The 19,052-nt window shown below is 39.7% G+C and overlaps 1 protein-coding gene across 1 annotated transcript; it reads left to right on the forward strand.

Moving 5' to 3' along the window:
- Nucleotides 1-1,137: 1,137 nt before the first annotated feature.
- On the forward strand, nt 1,138-18,577 carry SKIL (SKI like proto-oncogene). Its single transcript, XM_053986631.1, has 6 exons — nt 1,138-2,434; nt 7,206-7,303; nt 8,658-8,899; nt 9,105-9,346; nt 10,365-10,589; nt 13,385-18,577. Exons 1-6 carry the CDS (start codon nt 1,328-1,330, stop codon nt 13,544-13,546), a joined length of 2,076 nt encoding a protein of 691 aa, XP_053842606.1. The 5' UTR covers nt 1,138-1,327; the 3' UTR covers nt 13,547-18,577.
- The last annotated feature ends 475 nt before the right edge of the window (nt 18,578-19,052 follow it).

Consider the following 19,052-nt stretch of genomic DNA (forward strand, 5'->3'; position numbering starts at 1 on the left):
TGCCCGGCTCGCCGGGGCGCCCGTCCTTTCGGGCGTGCACGCCGGGAGAGCCGCTCCGGACCGCCCCCTCCCCCGCCGGTATCGCCCGTCGGTCGGGGGCTTGTCCCGGTGTTCCGCAAGTTACTGGGAAATGCGCCCTGCCTCTGGCAGGGAATCCCGGATGGCTTGGGTTGCAGGGGGCCTTAAAGCTCATCTCCTTCCACCCACCCCCTCCACCACGGGCAGGGACGCCTTCCACTATCCCAGGCTGCTCCAAGCCCTGTCCAAGCTGGCCTTGGACACTTCCAGGGATGGGGCAGCCACAGCTTCTCTGGGCAGCCCTGTGCCTCACTGCTATCACAGAGAATAATTTCTTCCTTGTATCAACCCAAAACCTTCCCTCTCTCAGTATAAAGCCATTCCCTCTTGTCCTGTGACTCCTGTCACACTTTCGCCCTTGTCAAAAGTCCCTCTCAGCTCTCTTGAAGCCCCTTTAGGTACAGAGCAAACTCTGGGATTGCTTGTGATCGGGCATCTCTCTTTCACAGGTTATCAGGAAGGACGGGCAGAACTCTGTGCTAGCACACGGCATGCATCCAGCCCATGGCCTGGATCTCACCTCTATTACTAATAACTTGGGCTGGGAAAATTCTGACACACGCCAGTGACATCTGGGCGAAAGGTGACTCTCTAGGGACGTTCAGTTTTTGCCGTCGATCTGGATCAGCCTTCAATTTCAGGATTTATTTCTGAACTGCCATAGTAGCTGTCACAGTGGTGGTGGTGAAATCATAAAGCTGGCAGCACAATAAAGCAAGCCCTTAAGATTGTGTTTGATCTCTGGGAGCTGAAAGTGCTGAATAAAATTTTCACACAACTTAAACTACGTTTTGGATCAGTTTCGTTAGGATTGACATTCTTCTAACTGAGCCCATTTTTCTATTTTAATATTTAAATAGAGACTTATTTGAAAAGACAGTATATTTTTTAAAGGAAAAAAACGATTGAGGATGAACACGCATCAGCGCATCGTTTTTTATTAAATTGCTGGACAAGACTACTGTGTAAAGTAGTGGCTAGGGTATGAAGAAAACCTTTTGTATACATATTGCATTGGGGTTTTTATATTATAAAATTGAACAAATAACTAAGAAAATAGTGTAACCTCTCCATTAGTAATTTTATGGTATTACATGCAAAATGGCTTGCAGTTTTTACTGTTGGATGCTGAAGAAGATGTTTTAGGGAAAGGAGCGTGCAGCTCCAAGATCACATGAAGCTATTTTTTATATAAAAAGCAAGAAAATGCACATTCAGGACTGGCTTAATTAAAGCTCAGTGTTTAGCAATGGAAAGCCCACAGATAAACTTCCAGCTAGGTCTGGTTTCAGACCAAAAAAGGAGCAGGATCCAAGAGGATGGGAGTCCTCCACTGAAAAAAGCAATGACCGAAATGCATGTAAATAACAAAGTACAGGTAGTAATAAATAAATTGCCAACAATAAAGAAGGAAAACCTGGATGACTACGGTGAAACTCCGATGGAGGCTGATGGGGAAACCGCTAAGCCAAACAGTGCTTCACTCTCTGAGCCTTTGAGTTTAAATCCAGGTTTGAAACACACGTTGGCACAGTTCCACCTGAGCAGCCAGAGTTCGCTGGGCGGGCCTGCAGCTTTCTCAGCTCGGTATTCCCAGGAAAGTATGTCACCCACTGTCTTCCTGCCTCTCCCATCACCACAAATCCTCTCTGGTCCTCTGCTCATCCCTCCAGACAGCTCCACGGAACTCACGCAGACCTTGCTGGAGGGGGAATCCATCTCTTGTTTTAAAGTTGGAGGAGAAAAAAGACTTTGCCTGCCTCAAGTGTTGAATTCGGTTCTCCGAGACTTTTCCTTGCAGCAGATCAACACGGTGTGTGATGAGCTCTATATCTACTGCTCAAGGTGCACTTCTGACCAGCTTCACATTCTGAAGGTTTTGGGAATTCTTCCGTTCAACGCTCCGTCCTGTGGGCTCATTACGCTGACGGACGCTCAGAGACTATGCAATGCTTTACTGCGCCCTCGCACTTTCCCCCAAAGTGGCAGTTTCCTCCCTGCTAAGAACACCCTGGCCCAGCTGAAAGAGACTGGCAGTGCCTTTGAAGTAGAGCATGAATGCCTGGGCAAGTGCCAGGGGTTGTTTGCACCTCAGTTCTACCTTGCCCCGGATGACCCGTGTATCCAGTGCTTGGAATGCTACGGGATGTTCTCACCCCAGACCTTCGTGATGCATTCTCACAGATCCCCAGACAAGAGGACCTGCCACTGGGGGTTTGAGTCGGCCAAGTGGCACTGCTACCTGCACATTAACCAAAAATACCTGGGCACATCAGAGGAGAGAGAGCTGAAGCATCTCTTGGAGGAAATGAAGGAGAAATTCAGCGAGAAAAATCAGAAAAGAACTCGGTCCAAAGTAAGTTCACCTGGTGTAAAATTCCCAGATCTCTTTCTGCTTACACGTAAATACTTGTTTTAGAAGCGCATTACTTGGCTTTTCTAAGTGGGAATACTTGTCACATCAAGCCTAAGTTAAATCTGTGAGAGCTTCACCATGGAAATAACATTTCTCATTAAGAGGGGTGGTAATTTCTTTCCTCTTTGGGCTGCAAGTAACCATTCGGGGTGGCTTGGCTTTGTTGGTTCTTGTTCTGTCCTAAGGTATACAGACTCTGGAAAATTCAGGCTATTGTGAAAATTTTCATTCTCCCATTTGACCTTTGAGTAGGTTTTAATGCAGCGTGTGCTGCAGCAGCTGAGCAAAGCAGAAAGGAGCTTGAAAATCAAGTATTACAAATGAATTCTTCATTTGTTGTTTGTACTCCAGCATGCACACGTAGGCTGGATGGCAACCTGGCTTGCTGGCCACCCATCTCATGACTTGTGTGCAGGGTAATGGTGCTTTGCTAAATGGCTATTTAGAAGCCCAAAGTCTGCTTGTTCAGCAAGAGCTTTCTGTTTAAACCACTTGTGCAGTAAAATATGCCAAAAAGAGGGGGTTTTAAGCAGCCCAAGTAATGAGCTGTGGGCCGGTATCTTGACAATAGTTAATAATAGACATCTTATTTTTTCCTAAAATACTGCTGCAAGTCTGTGCTGTGGTTCCAAAATACAGAGTTTATTTGTCCCTTGGAGAGCTTCTACTTTAAATAATAGGGCAAGCAGCAGAGAAACATTAATATCATAGATGTTCCCATTCATAGAAAGCACAATTTTGGGGTGTAATTTAAACTTTAATAGGCTTTTAATGATTTCTGCCCCATGACAGTTTCTTTTCAGTGTATTCAGTGTTTCTGTGTCTGTTTGATGGCTGCTGGTTTGATGATAAATCCATGTTGCCTGTTGGATGTTTTGTGGTGGATTTCAAAATAGCAGCAAGAGCAGCGCAGATGGTTGAGCCCAAAAAGGGGTGCTATGAGCTGACACCTTTCAGCACAAATTTCTGAAAAGTTGGTGTTGCAGGAAGGCTGACTGTAGTAACAGGTATTGTTACAGTGGTGCCAGTCTGCAGGAAGAGATTTTACCAGCAGATTCCCATGGAAGTCTGCAGTATGGCATGCTTCCACATGCTGAATTATTTGAAGATGCAGTCTCCTAGCAAAGAGACTTTGCTTTTCAACTGATAAAGACATGTCAGTCTTTATTCTTGCAATGCCAGTGTAGGAAATGGACTACAGCATGGTGGATGCATCAGTGGAAATAGTTTTCCATGTTCACACCTATGAATGCTGCTTCTCTTCCCACACCAGCAGATTTCAGACAATGAGATCTTTCAGTTTCATGTGCAAAGATGAAAAAAACCCAGCTGAAAAGAGCAATGGCAGTAATATGGACTGGACTGGTGGAAACGAAATTGTAAAACTTTCTGCACTCTTCTGTTGCAGACATGTGTAGTTCTTTCTTACAAACCAATGTGTGAAACCAGAGTCAGAAGCTGTGAAAACCTGAGCAAAGTACAATGGTGGGGGAGGTTTGGGGGTTTTTTTTTTGTCCTTTGGATATTCATCTGGGAAGTACAAAAGAGTAAAAGAGTTTAAGAGGGCAGTGCTGGAGTACAGTTTCCCTTTCCTTGTCCTGAGGGAGTTTAGGCTGCTTCAGAGAATCACAGAACGGTTTAGGTTAGAAGGGACCTTAAAGATCATCTCATTCCACCCCCTGGCCTGGACGGGGACACCTTCCTCTAGCCCAGATTGCTCACAGCTCCATCCAGCCTGACCTTGAACACCTCCAGGGATGGAGCAGCCACAACTTCTTTTCCTCATTTCTGTGTTGTGGGAGAGGTATCAGGTACAAGACATTCCCTTTCCTTACACTCCTAAGGGAATTTATGTGCAGGATGTTCTGTTTGCTGTTCTGTCACCTCCTCACCACCTTTGCTGAGTCAGTCCTCAGAAGTGCTGACACATCCTTTGTGGTTGTCTTGGAGGACCCAGGAAGATCAGTTGCCCTTGGCTAGGTCTTTCCCCAGGTAGTAATAATGAATTAATGAAATCCCATAGTCTTTGGAGCATCCTAGATGCCAGGCTTTGCCTTTCTTAACATTTCGCTCTGAGTTTATTCACCTCACAGTGCAAATACACTTTTGTTTCAATATTTTAAGAGCAAAGTACTCTTGAGATTAATTCCTTTCTTTTCTTTGTGCTAACAAGAAAGCTGTAAGCTGTGTGCTTGATTGTCATAATTTTCTGTGGAGTTCTAGACTGCAGTGCAACATCCACTTGCTCTTCATGGAACAGCTGTCACCGAGTCTCTGCTGATTCCTGTGCTGACAGATCCTTGTTCCTTTTGACTTTGCGACAGTTTCTCATCATCTCTGCACTAAAACTTTGCCTTGCTTCTCAGGCTGATTCCTTGGGCTGATCCTGGTCCCAGTGTGTGTGGGAAATCTCACAGTGTGGAGGTTTTATAAATCCAATCTCTGCTAAAACTACTGGCTTAATGATTACACTGAAATCATTACTTGCCTATATATTATTTTCCTTAAAGAACAGCTTTGTCCAGCTAGCCTTAAAGAAAAAGAAGTAATTTTTCATGTAACCCTTTTGAACAGTTTGAGTAGAAGGAATTAAATTCAACTTGTTGTGTTTACAGAATTGTTTAAGAGCATCTAAAATAAACAAATTGTTGGGTAATGAAATAGATGTATATATATATATATATAAATAGATGCCTTATTTCATTTACCTGAATGGTGAGGGAAGAATCCTGTTAGAAAAAGACTTCATTTATTTATGGTAGTATTTAATTTTCTTTCCTTAAGTAAAAATTTGATTGCATGCTGTGAAAGTCATTTGCAAGATTCACACTAATGAGTAGACAGTAAATTCAGTTTCCACTTGAAATAGGTAAAAAAAAAAAGGGCAAAAATCTGACCTAGTAATTTGAAAATAGAGATGACCTGATAATTTCATATGTAAATATATAAGCATGTTAAAATGTGAGTCCTGAAATATGGACAAATGTGATCTGAAGCTAAAATCAGATCACTGCATACTAGCTGCAGTATAAGTAGATTATATGTGATTATTTAAATTATTAGAATGATCTGAGTAAGTAGAAAAAACTTGGCAAGTGTCAGGATGAGGCCATTTTTCTAGAGATTATTCAAATCTTTTTTATTTATTTAAAGCCTTTTCATGAATTTACAACTCCAGAGCCTCTCTTCCTTGTGCCCTCCCTTCCTTTCTGTCTGTGTTAAAAGTGATTTGAGGAGCTGCAGGGGTGGAGTTGAATTTCAGTTTCATTGTGAGAGCTGAGTTTGGTGGGGTGGGAGTTTTGGTCAGAATGGGGCAGGTGGGGTTTGGTTCCTGCCAGGGTCGGGGGTGTTGGATTGTGCAGCTCAGGTCACAGCCAGGGATGAAGTTCTCTAAAGGTTTATTCCAGGGTGTGTAAATACAAACCTTTCTGATAATATAGCACATAAGAAGTTGTGGAGATATTAGAACACTACATAAAGGTTTCAATACAGGATTATGTAACTTTCTCAGCTTCATGGGCTGTTTTTAAATTGAGCAGCCTGTGGAAGGGACTGCATCTGGCTGGAATGATGTTGGCTTACTTTGTAGCAGCCTGTATTGTGCTAGGCTTTGGATTTGTGGCTAAAACTGTGGCTAACATACCAATGGTCTGGCTACTGGAATAACAACTGGGATAGAAGGAGGAGAAAGAGGGTTTGGCATCCAAGGTGGAGGTTGTTTGAGGGTGGCTGGGCAGTTGTCTGAGGGAGGGACTGAGCCATGTCCTTTGCTTCACTTGTGTTTTTCTCTTTCCTTCACCTCTTAAACCAACTTTATCCTGATCCAGGAGCTTTCTTGCTCTTTTTCCCTTCCATGCCCTGGGGATGATGCTGAGGGAGCAGCTCTGTGGGTGCTTGGCAGCTGCCTGGGGTCAGCCAACCACACCCTACCCAAAACCCCACATCCCAAGGCTGTTCTAATACAGTGAAATTATGAATCAATTCCTTAGCTCTGAGAATATTGTAAATATGTGATGAGACACATTTGGCTTGAAATTAAGAGCAACTTTGCAGGGGAGCACCAAGTATCACCAGGAATTTTAAGTAAAGAGTAGTTCCAAAAGCATTTCTTGAGATACACAGAACAAGAATTGCTTTCCAAATGCAAAATACACAGAAGTTTTTAAGATTGTATATTCTGATGCACCTGAGTAAATTTTGTTTGCTACTGCAAAGGGAATGGCATTTTCATGTTACTGGGAACAGCTTTGCCTGCTTGTGTAATAAAAATTGGTGATGACTGAAGGAAGTTATGTCCCTGGAATACCAGCACACTGTTCCATTTAATTTTGAAATAAAGTATCTGGCAGGTGCTTACTTTATATAGACACATTATTACAAAAGGCTCCTACAACCTTTTGGGAATCCTAGTTTCTACTTTCTGTTCTCCCAAGCTGGTTTAGTAGAGTTTTGGAAATTCAGCAGAGTTTTTTAGATAGGTCTGTAAAGACATTTTCTGTTAATTTCATTGCTCTTTTGTGCACAATGGTAAATTGGAGATCAAAGAAAATTCTGTGGTTTGCATCATGCTGCATCTTTGCCAAAGACACCCCATTTTCCAGTGCCCCAGTTTCTCTGGTGTATTAATGGTGTAAATGCCATTTCTCTGAGGAGTGTTTATGAAAATGTGAATAACCAGGTTTCAATTATCAGTTTATTTGCTTTCCTTTAGGCAGAGCCACAGCAGAACCTGGAATTATCACAGTGGTATCCAGTTATAAAGCAAGAAGCAGAAACTGATCCTCAACCACCTTCCTTTTTCCACCCCAGGTAAATCGAGTTTCCTATGTAGAACTATAAACACTGTCAAGTATTCAAATACTTTTGGCTATTTAGGAAACCAGAACTCTTAGGAAAACTCTTCAGGTATCACACAGGAATGATATAACCCTCAATTTTTATGCATTTCTTAGTGTAAATACTAATGAACTGCTTGTGAGTGTTTTTTTGGTATAGGACTCAAGCTGTGACCTGTGGGTGTTCTTCAGCAGGCAATACAATTGAGATGTAATTAAAATTTCCCCTTTCTTAGTAGAAATGACAGAGGTAACTTTTGATCTTTGATATTGTAATACAATGCATGCATGTGGAAAGCTGCACAGGGCCTATTTACCATGAGAACAACTTAATTTCCTTTCAGAAAAGACTTCCAAGAGGTGTTTGAAGGCTTTCTTCCACAGTGGGACAAGGGCTGCAGCTGAATTGTCTGAGGGCTGGTTTCCTGGTTTTAGAAACCAAGTGCATTTCCTTGACTCCTTACCCAATTTGTCACCTGCAGCAGCGATGGAAATGGCTTTTCTTGATACTCCTCTTGCCCTCACCCCCTGTGGTTGCCCAGGTCCTGAATTTGGGTCAGAGCAGACCCTTTTTGGTGCACACACATCACACTGGTTCCCACGCAGAGAAGGGAGTGGAGGAACTTCTGTGATGGGCCCTCGTGTTGTGTTTCTGCCAGTGCCTTCCTTCAGAACCAGGAGGAAGGGAAGTGTTGAAGGCAGCAGTTGAACTCCAGTGACACTGGTGATCTTGGCACTGACCTGAACACACCTGGGGCTCTCTTCCCTCTGTACTGAGCTGAGGGAGGGACACAGGGATGCTCCCTGGAGTCCAGGAGCTGTGAAAATCCAAATGGGCAGCTCAGTGTACTTGGGAAGGAAGGTCCAGCATTGGTCTCAGATGTGCCCCAGGACTGTCAGAGCACAGCTTTGTTACTTAAGTGAGGTGCTCATTCCCACTTCACTGATCACCTCCCCATCCTCCATTGCTAATATAAGGATTATGAAAATGCTGGAGAGTCTGGATTCAGTGGCATTCTAATTTCACTCTTTGAATTTAAATGAAGTCTTGATATGATGTACTGTAATTTTTTTTAATCAGCAATGTTTGGAAAATCTACTTGTTTGATAGCCTCAAAACCTTATCTAGATAATCTACTCAGTAGAGATTAAGTGGGTCGTTAGGCTTTCCTTTTGCGTAGGAAAAATTTAAAAAGGATGTGCTTATTTTTCAGTGATGCTTTCACAGTTTGAAGTCATGTTAAATTAAGCTTACTGCTCTCAACCAGCCATCATTTATTATGTCTTACCTTTCACTATGAATTTTATTCTTCTGCTGTTTTTTTCAGTTACTACCTTTACATGTGTGATAAAGTGGTTGCCCCAAATGTGTCTCTTGCATCTCAATACAAAGATGTTGCAAAAACAACGGTAAAAACTTCCGAAGTTAATAAATCCTCACCTGGGCAGTCAGAGAAGAAGCTCAGTAGTGGAAAGCACAAAAAAACTGCCTCCTATCCAGAGCTTTCTCTTGAAGAACAGGAAAAAATTGACTTGAAAACTGGGGTGGAGCAGCCAATTAAACGTTTAGGTGAGTAGTGAAAATTACATTGAAGGCTTTGATTTTTATACCACAGAATTTTGGAAAGCTTTACACTGAGCTAGAATTTTGTGATGCCACTTCAGGTTTCCAAAAATTCCCTCCACCTTTTTGTAATCTCAGTTTTCTTTGCATTTTTTTCACTCTGGAATTTGAACTTTCTGTGATTATTGTCCTCTTGTTTTCTCCTGTGTAGATCCTCCTGTGTCAACTCGTTCTGCGAGAGGTGCAAAGTCTGAGCGCGTTTCTTCCAAAATCCCCAGAGACTCTGGCCGTGGTGAGGGAGGTGCTGATGCACGAACCTTGTCCCCCACGCTCATGAAGGACATCAGCTGTGAGGATGACAAGGGAAGGATCATGGAAGAAGTCATGAAAACCTACATCAAGCAGCAGGAGAAGCTGAACACGATTTTGCGGAGGAAGCAGCAGCTCCAAATGGTACAGTGGCAGTCTGAGTGCGTTTCCCCCTGGGCAGCAGGGAGCTGGTGTGGGCTTGCTGGCTGCACATCAACATCACATCGTTTAGATTGCATCATTTAGAAACACCAGAGCACACAGATCATCTCTCTCTCAGCTTAAATCCAGGCACCAAATCTTCAATATCCCTTATGCTCATGAGTTTTGAGCCCACTGATAAGTGGTGTCTCTTCAGTTTGCAGCTGTTGGGTCCAAGCAGCTCCTGCTTTTGCTGAATGCTCTAAAATGTCTCAGTTTTCAGGGTTTTAAAGACGCAGATATGGGTATTCTAGGAATGGTCTTATCACTGCCATGTATAAAAAAGAACACCATTTTTCTATTCCCATTTGCTAAGCTGTGCTTTTAGGGACTTTATTTTTGGTCTTTTCTTTAATAATGGATTATTTTAGAAGCTGGTGTTCATTTGTGACATTTCTGTTTTCTGAATTCAGTGAAATACTGTCTTTGCTTCTTGTGTCCATGGAACAGACCTAATATTTTAATTTATTTTAATGTTAATTGCAGAATCTAGGAGCTCAGGTAGGGCCCTAGAGCTGCTACTTTAAAGTTGTTCTGCTGTCGGAGGTAAAGCTTGTAGATAAGTTAAAAAAAAATATGAGTTTAAAAATATCAAAATGTCAGTGGACAAAGAAATCAAACACTTCATTTTGTTTTCTGATGCTACAATTCTTGCATCTTCAAAGTGTATTTTAGTGAATCGATGCTGCTGCTTCCTGAGGTTCAGTGCTGCAAATGCAAATTTGTTTCTGAAAGCTCCATGTACTTGGAAGTAGAAGTAATTTCTTAAAAATTAGATGCATGTTACAGAATTCCATGCCGTCATTGATAAGTAGATAAATACCATTATCAGGCTGTTGTTATTGGTAGTTACAAGTGGTCTTTTTGGCCTCGTTGGTTCCAGAAACACTTTTAAAGTGAGGTTTTTCTACTTTTCTGGTGTTAGAAGGAAGGAGTACATGATCTTGATCTTTCTTTACAGGAAGTGGAAATGTTAAGCAACTCTAAAGCTATGAAGGAACTGACTGAAGAGCAGCAGAATTTACAAAAAGAACTCGAGTGTTTGCAAGCAGAGCATGCACAAAGAATGGAAGAATTTTATTTTGAGCAGAGAGACTTGGAGAAGAAGCTGGACCAAGTGATGAAGCAAAAATGTAGCTGTGACTCCAATTTGGAGAAAGATAAAGAAGCTGAATATGCAGCACAGGTGAGAAGGGAAGGTTTATTTCAAACAAAACATGTTTAGTGTATCAGGAAATTGTGAAGGTGTTGTTCAGCCACCTTAAGGTTTCGTTTTCTCTGTGTGTTCTGACACCACAGACAGATACCAAAATAGGTCGGTGACAGCAATATTTATTTTCCTGTTCCTTGACTGAAACTGAGGTAGAATGTAACTTACAGAAACATATGATATTATTGATGTAATATTAAATTTAAACATGAGGTCTGTTACATCCCCATTTAAAACAAATTCTGGTTTTAATGTATATAGGCTTGCCCATGATACAGACTTAAACATTATTACTATTTTATGTAAAAAAAAAAAAAAAATTCCAAACCTCTGAACCTTCTTTTTGTCAGATTAGTAGCATACCTTGCTGCTCCTCATTTTCCTTGCTGGTAGAACTGTCTGTAGTATCTGATAAGCCCCTTCTGGGCTCTACCAAAACATTTGGCCAAGAGTTTTCTTGGAAATGAAAATCATATTGGTGTCTCTTATTCTTGCCTTTTGGATTCATATGTCGAAACCTATGGAGTTGTTTTTTCCTTTCACTTTCCTTTTAGCTTTTACTATTGCTTCTTTATGTTGGAGGTTATTCCAATGGGAAAAAATATAGTTAATGATAAAGGGAACCTTGGAATGCCCCTTTTAAAAATCAGCTGTAGTTATGATTTTTTTTTTTAATTTTGCATATCACAGAAAACTAGTCTTAACAGGCTCATTTTTAAAGTGAACAAAATCTAAAACTTGAGCTCAGTAGGGCTCTGTGGTCCTTTGTTCACAACTGTGTATATTTCCTGCTCTGACTGACTCAAACTGAGAAACAGGCACTACTTGAGAGACAGGTTTTGATATTTTTGGTGAGTAGGGCAGAGACTTGCATTGTAAATCCTTCTCATGAATTTAATTTCATGACATCCCACTCCACTGATTCCTGGCCTTTGCTGCCAGAAATAATCCTCTCTGACTAAGGCCTGATTTACTAAACATCTGGTACAAGCCCTGTTAGTGCAAGTAACAACGTGTTCTAATTTAGGGAGATCATCATGTACAGCATGTTTTATAGGGCTTGTGCAGCTTACTCCCTTTGGAGGGTGAAAACTGTGGATTGTTCCCCAAGGAGATTGGTTGTGTGTTCCTTTTGAAGTTAGACTTTGAAAACGACATACATTCCTTGTGTAAAAGTTTGCTCTGTTATTACCTCTGTGGTAGATTTATTCACAATGTATAATTTGAACCTTTTTTTTTTTTTTTTTTTTTTTTTAATTTATCACATCTTGCAGTAGATTCTGGTTCCAAGAAGCACCAGAGTTAAACAGAGGTCTTGGGAACAGAGAACTTCCCCAGGTGGTGTATACAGCATTTTAAAAAAGCTGTATTTTTAAAAATCTGATGTGCTCTTGACGCAGTTGCCCAGGCTGCCTTTTCTGTCTGAGAACTGTGGACTGGGAGGAACTCTCCTTGTGCATTAAACAGAATTAAGAATTTGGTATTTGCAGCTTGCTCTTCTCCTTTTTAGGCCTGTCTGAATATGCACTGTCTTGTCCCCCTTTTTGCCTTCTTTATTGAAACAGTTGCTCCACCCTGTCAGTCACAGTGGGGCAGAATAACCAGTCCTGGAACCTTTCCTTAGAGCTGGAAATCAAAGCCACGGGCGTGTTGCAGCATGCAGGCAGTGGGCACTGTTGCACTGCAGCACTTCACTGCATCACTTGTGCAGTCAGGACTTGCAGTAACAGCCTGCTGTTGGCTAAAAACTGCTGAAGTATTTCTGATTAAAGAAGTGGGGATGAAATGTGGTGTTTCTCTACAACCAGCAGAGCCATTCCTTCTCCCAGTACGTTCTGTAGCAGTTGGTGAACACCAGTAACACCTTGTGTGTTCCTGCTTTCCTTCTCATGAGCTGTCTTCCTAATTCTCAGTGAGAGGGATGCTTAGTGATGATGTACCTCAGGTAGATACCTCTAATTATAAAGGCAAATGGGTTTTTTTACATGGAGTGAGGTCTTTTAGTAAGAAATAACCCGTAAATCAATGGGAGAGAGGGAATAGCTGCTTTCCAGTCTCCTCCCTGTTTTAACTGCTGGTAGCATACTATAAACAATAAGGAACTTTCCCACACTTGAAAAGATGTTTCCAGATGTCCCTGTAAATAATTTTGGTGACATTCTAGCAAGTTTAAGCCTTGCTGTATTCCAGAGAGGAAAAGAATACTTAATTTCAATGTTTAAACACAAAATATATCAAAAAAACATTTGTGTGGACTCAGGTTTTTTATTTGAACACACACACACAGATGGTTATGTTCAAATTTCCTGAATATTTCATTTATACTAAGGAATATCAGAAAACAGTGTTGTTGGTTTTGTTTCTTTAGAAAAAAAGAAATTCCGGCTTTGAAATAAAGAAGTAGTATTTTGTCAAGTAAGAGAAATGGACTTGGGAAATGAAAAAATGCAGTTTGTTCTGGGATTTGTGACACATCCAATGCAGACATCACAATTTTCCACAACAGATTCTGTGTGTTATTGACAGTCTGGTGTGACAGTTCATATAGATACAACTTACATGCATTTAAAAATTAGATTTTCCCATTTTTTAAATTATAGTATGATGTTTATGCAACTTTGCACATTGGCATTGTTTGCTAATGGTGTAGCAGGTAAGTGATAACTTCATAACTGCATCATTCTGTTGGACTGAAATACTTGGATGCATAGAGTGGCCATCTGTGACCCTTTGATGTTTACTAAACATCTTGTCTCTTGTGTATTTCACAGCTGGCAGAGTTGAGGCAGAGGTTGGATCATGCAGAGGCAGATAGACAGGAGCTCCAGGATGAACTGAGACAGGAACGAGAGGCCCGGCAAAAGCTGGAGATGATGATAAAGGAATTGAAGCTACAGATCCTGAAATCTTCAAAAAATGGGAAAGGAAAATAGAAATTGGAAGAGGAAGCACGACTGTGTCCTTCAAACAGGGTGTTTTGGTTTTCATGATTGTGAACAATTTTTGTGTGCTGAGAGGAAGTGTTCTCTATGGATTTCTATTTCCCAGATAGGTCCAGATCAAGATATACATAGATATAAATAAATAGAGATAGACATTTTTAGATTTTCCTAGCCAATGAAAATCTGCATTGATTTGTACTGGTGTTTTTTTCAAGCAATGAAAAATACGAAACTCTTGATTTAGAGTGACCAGTTTCTGTCTATTTCTAATGCAGTCTTAAGGACTCTACACCTTTAAACATTGTCTGTTAAAACATATGTGGGTATCTTTATTTTGCTATCAATTGCACATCCAGTTATGAAAGTACATCAAAAATATCCTCAGTTCTTCAAGGTCTTAAATATTTTGGGTTTCAGTATTCTTGAACTGAGGAAAGTAAAGGCAGCTTTTTGTCTGTAAGGCAGAGCTCAAAATTGCCACAACTGATTGATGGTTGAGTATCAAAAGTGATTTACCAGCATGAGTTTTTCCCATAATTTCATTATGTGAAGTCAGCTGATCTTTTCAGTATTGTCTATTTAACAACTCATTATCAATCTAAGGAGTGTTAGACCCAGCACTTGCTTGCTCTGCTGGAAGAGGAAAACATTAGGGGTTATTTTTTTTTGTTTTGTTTTGGTTTTGTGAATTAAAAAATTTACAATTACAGTGGAATCTTGGGAAGTTAAAAATTCACAAGTTTTCTTCTGTTTTCTTCTAGTACATATGAAAGAAATGTTAATAAAAGGCTTAAAAGTGGGGCTTTTCCTTTTAGAAACTGAGAAAGCTTAACTGTTTTTCAGATATTAATGCTTTCAACAAAAATAATATTTATTAATGAATATGTATTAATTTCTTCAGTACCCTAAGCCTCTACACTTTGAGCTTCTTGCCAACTTGTGGATTTTTCTTTCATTACACGGAACAGGCCTTAACTGACATTGTGATCATAGCTTAAAAGATAAAATTCTGAGGTATGGCACTTTGAAAAATCATTTTGATAGTCTCTGTATTTGAATGGCATGGTAGGGTTACCATGAATCAAGAAAATACAGCATGTTTGTTAAGCTATAACATTGGGAAATGTGTAATTGTACAGAATTACTGTTGTATGTATATATATAATGTCTGAGTACTTCTGAAGTCTGGCTCCTAGTGGGTTAAATGCATGGCTAAAGTTGGATGAAGAAAAGCTTTTTTGCACTTCTCTCCAAAAAACTGGATACAGCTGGCAGATGTCAGCTGGTCATGTCAGTGATAGGAATATTTTAGTAATTCTAGTGTTTCACAACATAATTTTAACTTGTACTTTTAGTTTCTGGTTTTAAGGTACTTAAGTTTAACATTCTCTTAATAATTCAGTTAATTTTGGATGAAACCACTAGTAAAAGCCTACATTGATTTTTTTTTTTTCCCCTCCTCAATGAGTAAAACTGAAAAATCTTTTTTGTTTCTCTGTTAGTGATATAACAAGAATGAATATCACAGAGAAAGATAAAATTGCACATATCTTTAAATTGAATGAGAAATGAGGTGGTAAATTAAACATCACAGAGTCATAGGATGGTTTTTTAAATAATTGTACAATTTTGTTTATGAGCTCTGTGTCATATTTACACTGACAAGGTTAGATGAAAAGAAAAAAAAAAAAAAAGTGTTGAGAATCATAGAATGATTTGGGTTGGAAGGGATCTTAAAGATCATCTAGTTCCACCCCCTCCTGGAAAAGAATACCAGGATTATATTTTTCTCCAGCTCCCATCTCCAAATTTTTCCTTTGGAAAAAAAAAAAACAAACCAACAACAAAAAAAGAAAAAAAAGAAAAACACAAACTAAAAAGGAAAAGGCCTATCTTTGCAGCTTGGTTTGGAGGGAAAGGTGCTGACTAAATGGTTCTGGTTGTGTGTGCACAAAACAAACAAAACAATGTTTTAAAAACAAAACAAAACAATGTTTTGTCGTCCAGCCACCAGACCCGTGGGCACAGGGAGAGCAGGCAGGGGGATTGCTGGAGGTGTGATGGCTGGGGAGCAGAGCTTGAGGCTGTGCACTGGGATTGGCAGATCCTGTGTTGGATGGAATGGGAATGGGGAAGTTCCACCTGGGTGCTGCTGACGGATGGACAGAGCCCCTTTGTGTTGCTTCTCGGTGTTGTGGGGCTGGCTGGGGCTGTGGGTGTGGGTAAAGCCACAGCTCCTCCTCACAGCTGCGGTGGCTGATGCACCACAGCATTTATAGCTTAACTCTTGGATATCTGGAAGCCTCCTGGGATTATTCTGTTAGTAGGATAGTGAATATTCTGTTTCCTTTGAGGTCTTGTCCGTGTTCTTGTCCTGCTCAGATGTTCCCCTTGGCCAGCGGTTGTTCAGCAGTGGCTGTGGAGGGCTGGTGCTGCCCAGGTTCCTGTGCCTCAGCCAGCACTTGGGTCACTGCTGGAGGCTCTGGAAATGCTGTGGCCATCCTTTGTACCAATAAAAAGCTGGCCATCCTTTGTACCAATATTTTCACTGTTGTAAGAACTCCAGCAACTATAGGAAGTTTTACCAATTCCAATTGCAGATAAGGCCTCCTGATTATTTTTGAACATCTGGCTGGTAAAGCCAATGGAACATTTATTAAAATGACCTTAGAAGTAGCTTTGTAAATATTCCATTTAGTTAATCTAAAGTTAGAATGCATTTTAAATTATTGTAATCCTCTTAAAATTCTTAAATACTACTTTCAGGCTCTTGACGTAACATAAACAATTTTCATATGTGTAAACTTAATTTTATACTGATTTTAAGTAATAATGTATACATAAATGTGCCATAGACCTTTGTGTGCTCAGTCTCTGAAAGATAGTTTTTTAGCAAATTGTAAATAATGCTCTTCAGTTTTAGAAAAAAATATATGTTGACCTTTTTTTGCTACCTTATCCTAATTCTGTTGAATGGTTCATTTTACAGCCTGAACTTGGAATGCACACTTGAGGGCCCTCACTTAAGTGCACACTTCATGGTAGAGACTAAATCAGTCATTAGGTTTTTGCTTTTAGTCACAGCATGCTCATTTTATGTATTTGGTTTGCCTTCAGTCATTGCTTGCTGATCTTTTCAGGCAAGAAGTAAATTTCCCAGGTAGTTGTGACATGAAGCCTGTAGAACAAAGCCCTAAAATTGTCTATAATTTGAAAGTTGCTTTCTTAAACACCTACACCAAGATGGAAGTTGCCTAGTGCACCTTTTGGAATAAGTTGGATTGGAGGTGAATACTTAATTTGCTCCTATACTTTTATAAAAGAGAATTTTAACACGCTTTGTATACTTTAATCAATAAAATATGAGAGCTTAGAGGATAAAACTCTTGTAATTTTGGCAGTCTGGAAACACCTCACTCGTAGTGTAACCAGGTGTCCCTCAACGAAAGAGATTTTTATCTGAATCTCCAAACTTTGTTAAATCTGTGTTTTAGTTTTTGTAAAGCATATCGTTCATTTGGAATATTTAGATGAATGTAGTTATGTTTTCACATTCTTAAACTAATAATTTTATTCTATATTTAATATATTGATAGCTTAGGTGTAAAACCATCTGTACATAGTAAAGGCATAATGCAATTAGTGATGTAGGAAAAGTTGGGTGGGAGCATAAAGCTACTGGCTGGCCTGAAAAGAAATAAGTCTTGGCCTATATTTTAGAAGTCACAATGTTTTATTCATACATTCTTGTTTTGTATTGGGGGAGGGGATAGCTAGAATGTGTTATGAAATTTTTGGAAACCTTTCCTAGCATTAGTTGGGAAGTTGGCCTCAAAATGCTGTCGTGGTCAGCTTCCTAGAATTCACTTGTTTGTAGAGTATATATTTTGATTGTCAGTAAAGATAACAACTTTGTATTTTTTCTGCACTTGATTTGTGTAATTAATCCACACAACAGAGTTTTCTATAACATGGTGAAGTCGACAAAAGACATAATTTCTCCTACCTATTAATCTGTGCTTGCAATATTTCAGTAATTGTATTTAAGCCATTGATAGTAAGCAGCAGAAAGCTGCAAATTTCAATTTTCTTTTTGCTCATTACATTTGTAGTGCGAATGTTCATTGGTTTTCTTTACAGAAAGCTTGTAGAATTTTCTATTTGCTGCATATATCTATTTAAAAAATACAGTCATTTTTTAGCTTTTGTTAAAGCAGTTATTGCTTATGAATTGCACGACGATTTTATAGTGTGTCTCCCTTACTTAGGAAATTGTTTTTCAGGGTTAGTGGTTCAGTTGGAAAATGCTTGAAAAATGAGTTTTAAGCACTTCATCAAGCACAGCAAACATGGTATAAAATTTTGCTATTTGAAAATTAATTAAGCGTAATGATATCAATTGATTTTTTTTTTCTTCTAAGAGATACCTCACTGAAAGGAAAGCACAGCTGTACTGTATTTAAACAAATTCTAGGAAATAATAAAAAGTTGGTCTGAAATATTTCGTTGCCATCACGTTGCTTTCTGTGATTGACAGAACGTTTTTTGTGTTTTCATCCTCACTCTCTAAAGTATTTATTGCTGTTGACATGCCAGTATAATTCTCTCAAATGACAGAAAGTAGCTGCAAAACAGCTGAGTCCGTGTTAGCTCAAGGCAACAGGTTGAGTGACAATTCTGAAACCACAGGAAAAGCCTGTGAAAAACGATCAGTGCATTCAACAATTTTTAATACTTTGCCAATGATGTACAGTCTTATTGTCAGCGTTGCTGTGGTTGCATCACATGACACACAAAACTGTCCTCTACCTCACGTGAGATTTAACAGATATTTTATATGGTTTTAGTAGACAAGATGCATTTATCTGGTCACTTAGTTTACAAATTTTGAATTATATTTATTGAAACATGACATACTGTGCTCTTAGCTTATACCTCAATTGTATTTTGTGCTGTTATCCATTTCCATGCCTTGTAAATACCTGTATAGATCGTGGACTCAAACACAAATAAAGAATTGTAATGTCAGAACACTTGTCTCTCGTATTTTTGAACATTGACTTCTAAACCTGGCTCTTTGAAGGTGTTTAACTTGATGCTTTTTCAAGAACAGAGCCTTCCTTGCCTTGATTACAGTAAATTAAAATCTGATTACACCAAAACTTGTTAGCAGAGCTCCCACAGCCTGCAGCAGGTCCCCAGTTCTCTAAAAGGTATTTTAAGCAAAATCTACAAGATAAAGCTGTCCCTCCCCGTGGATCCACTTTCTAAAGCTCTTAAGATTCTGTAAAGGTATTGGCACCAAGCTTTCTATGTATCTTGGCATAAATTTGGTGTTTACACCTGAAAATAGAATTCCTTGCTTACTTGGCAAGTTCTCTGGTGCCCAGCTTTGTTGCTGCTTGACTGCTCAAGCAATGTGTGAGTTGTTCACAACTCTCTACCATAGCTCAATAATAAATGAGATTAAAAACACACCTTGTCAGATGAAATGCTG

The sequence above is a fragment of the Vidua macroura genome, chromosome 10, assembly GCF_024509145.1.
Source record: "Vidua macroura isolate BioBank_ID:100142 chromosome 10, ASM2450914v1, whole genome shotgun sequence".
Taxonomy (NCBI): Eukaryota; Metazoa; Chordata; class Aves; order Passeriformes; family Viduidae; genus Vidua; species Vidua macroura.

Bases quoted from the DNA above. Each gene is read 5' to 3' on its own strand.
- SKIL (XM_053986631.1), top strand. From the start codon at position 1,328: ATGGAAAGCCCACAGATAAACTTCCAGCTAGGTCTGGTTTCAGACCAA. The intron at 2,435-7,205 runs GTAAGTTCACCT...GCTTTCCTTTAG, and splicing joins AGAAAAGAACTCGGTCCAAA to GCAGAGCCACAGCAGAACCT. The intron at 10,590-13,384 runs GTGAGAAGGGAA...TGTATTTCACAG, and splicing joins AAGCTGAATATGCAGCACAG to CTGGCAGAGTTGAGGCAGAG.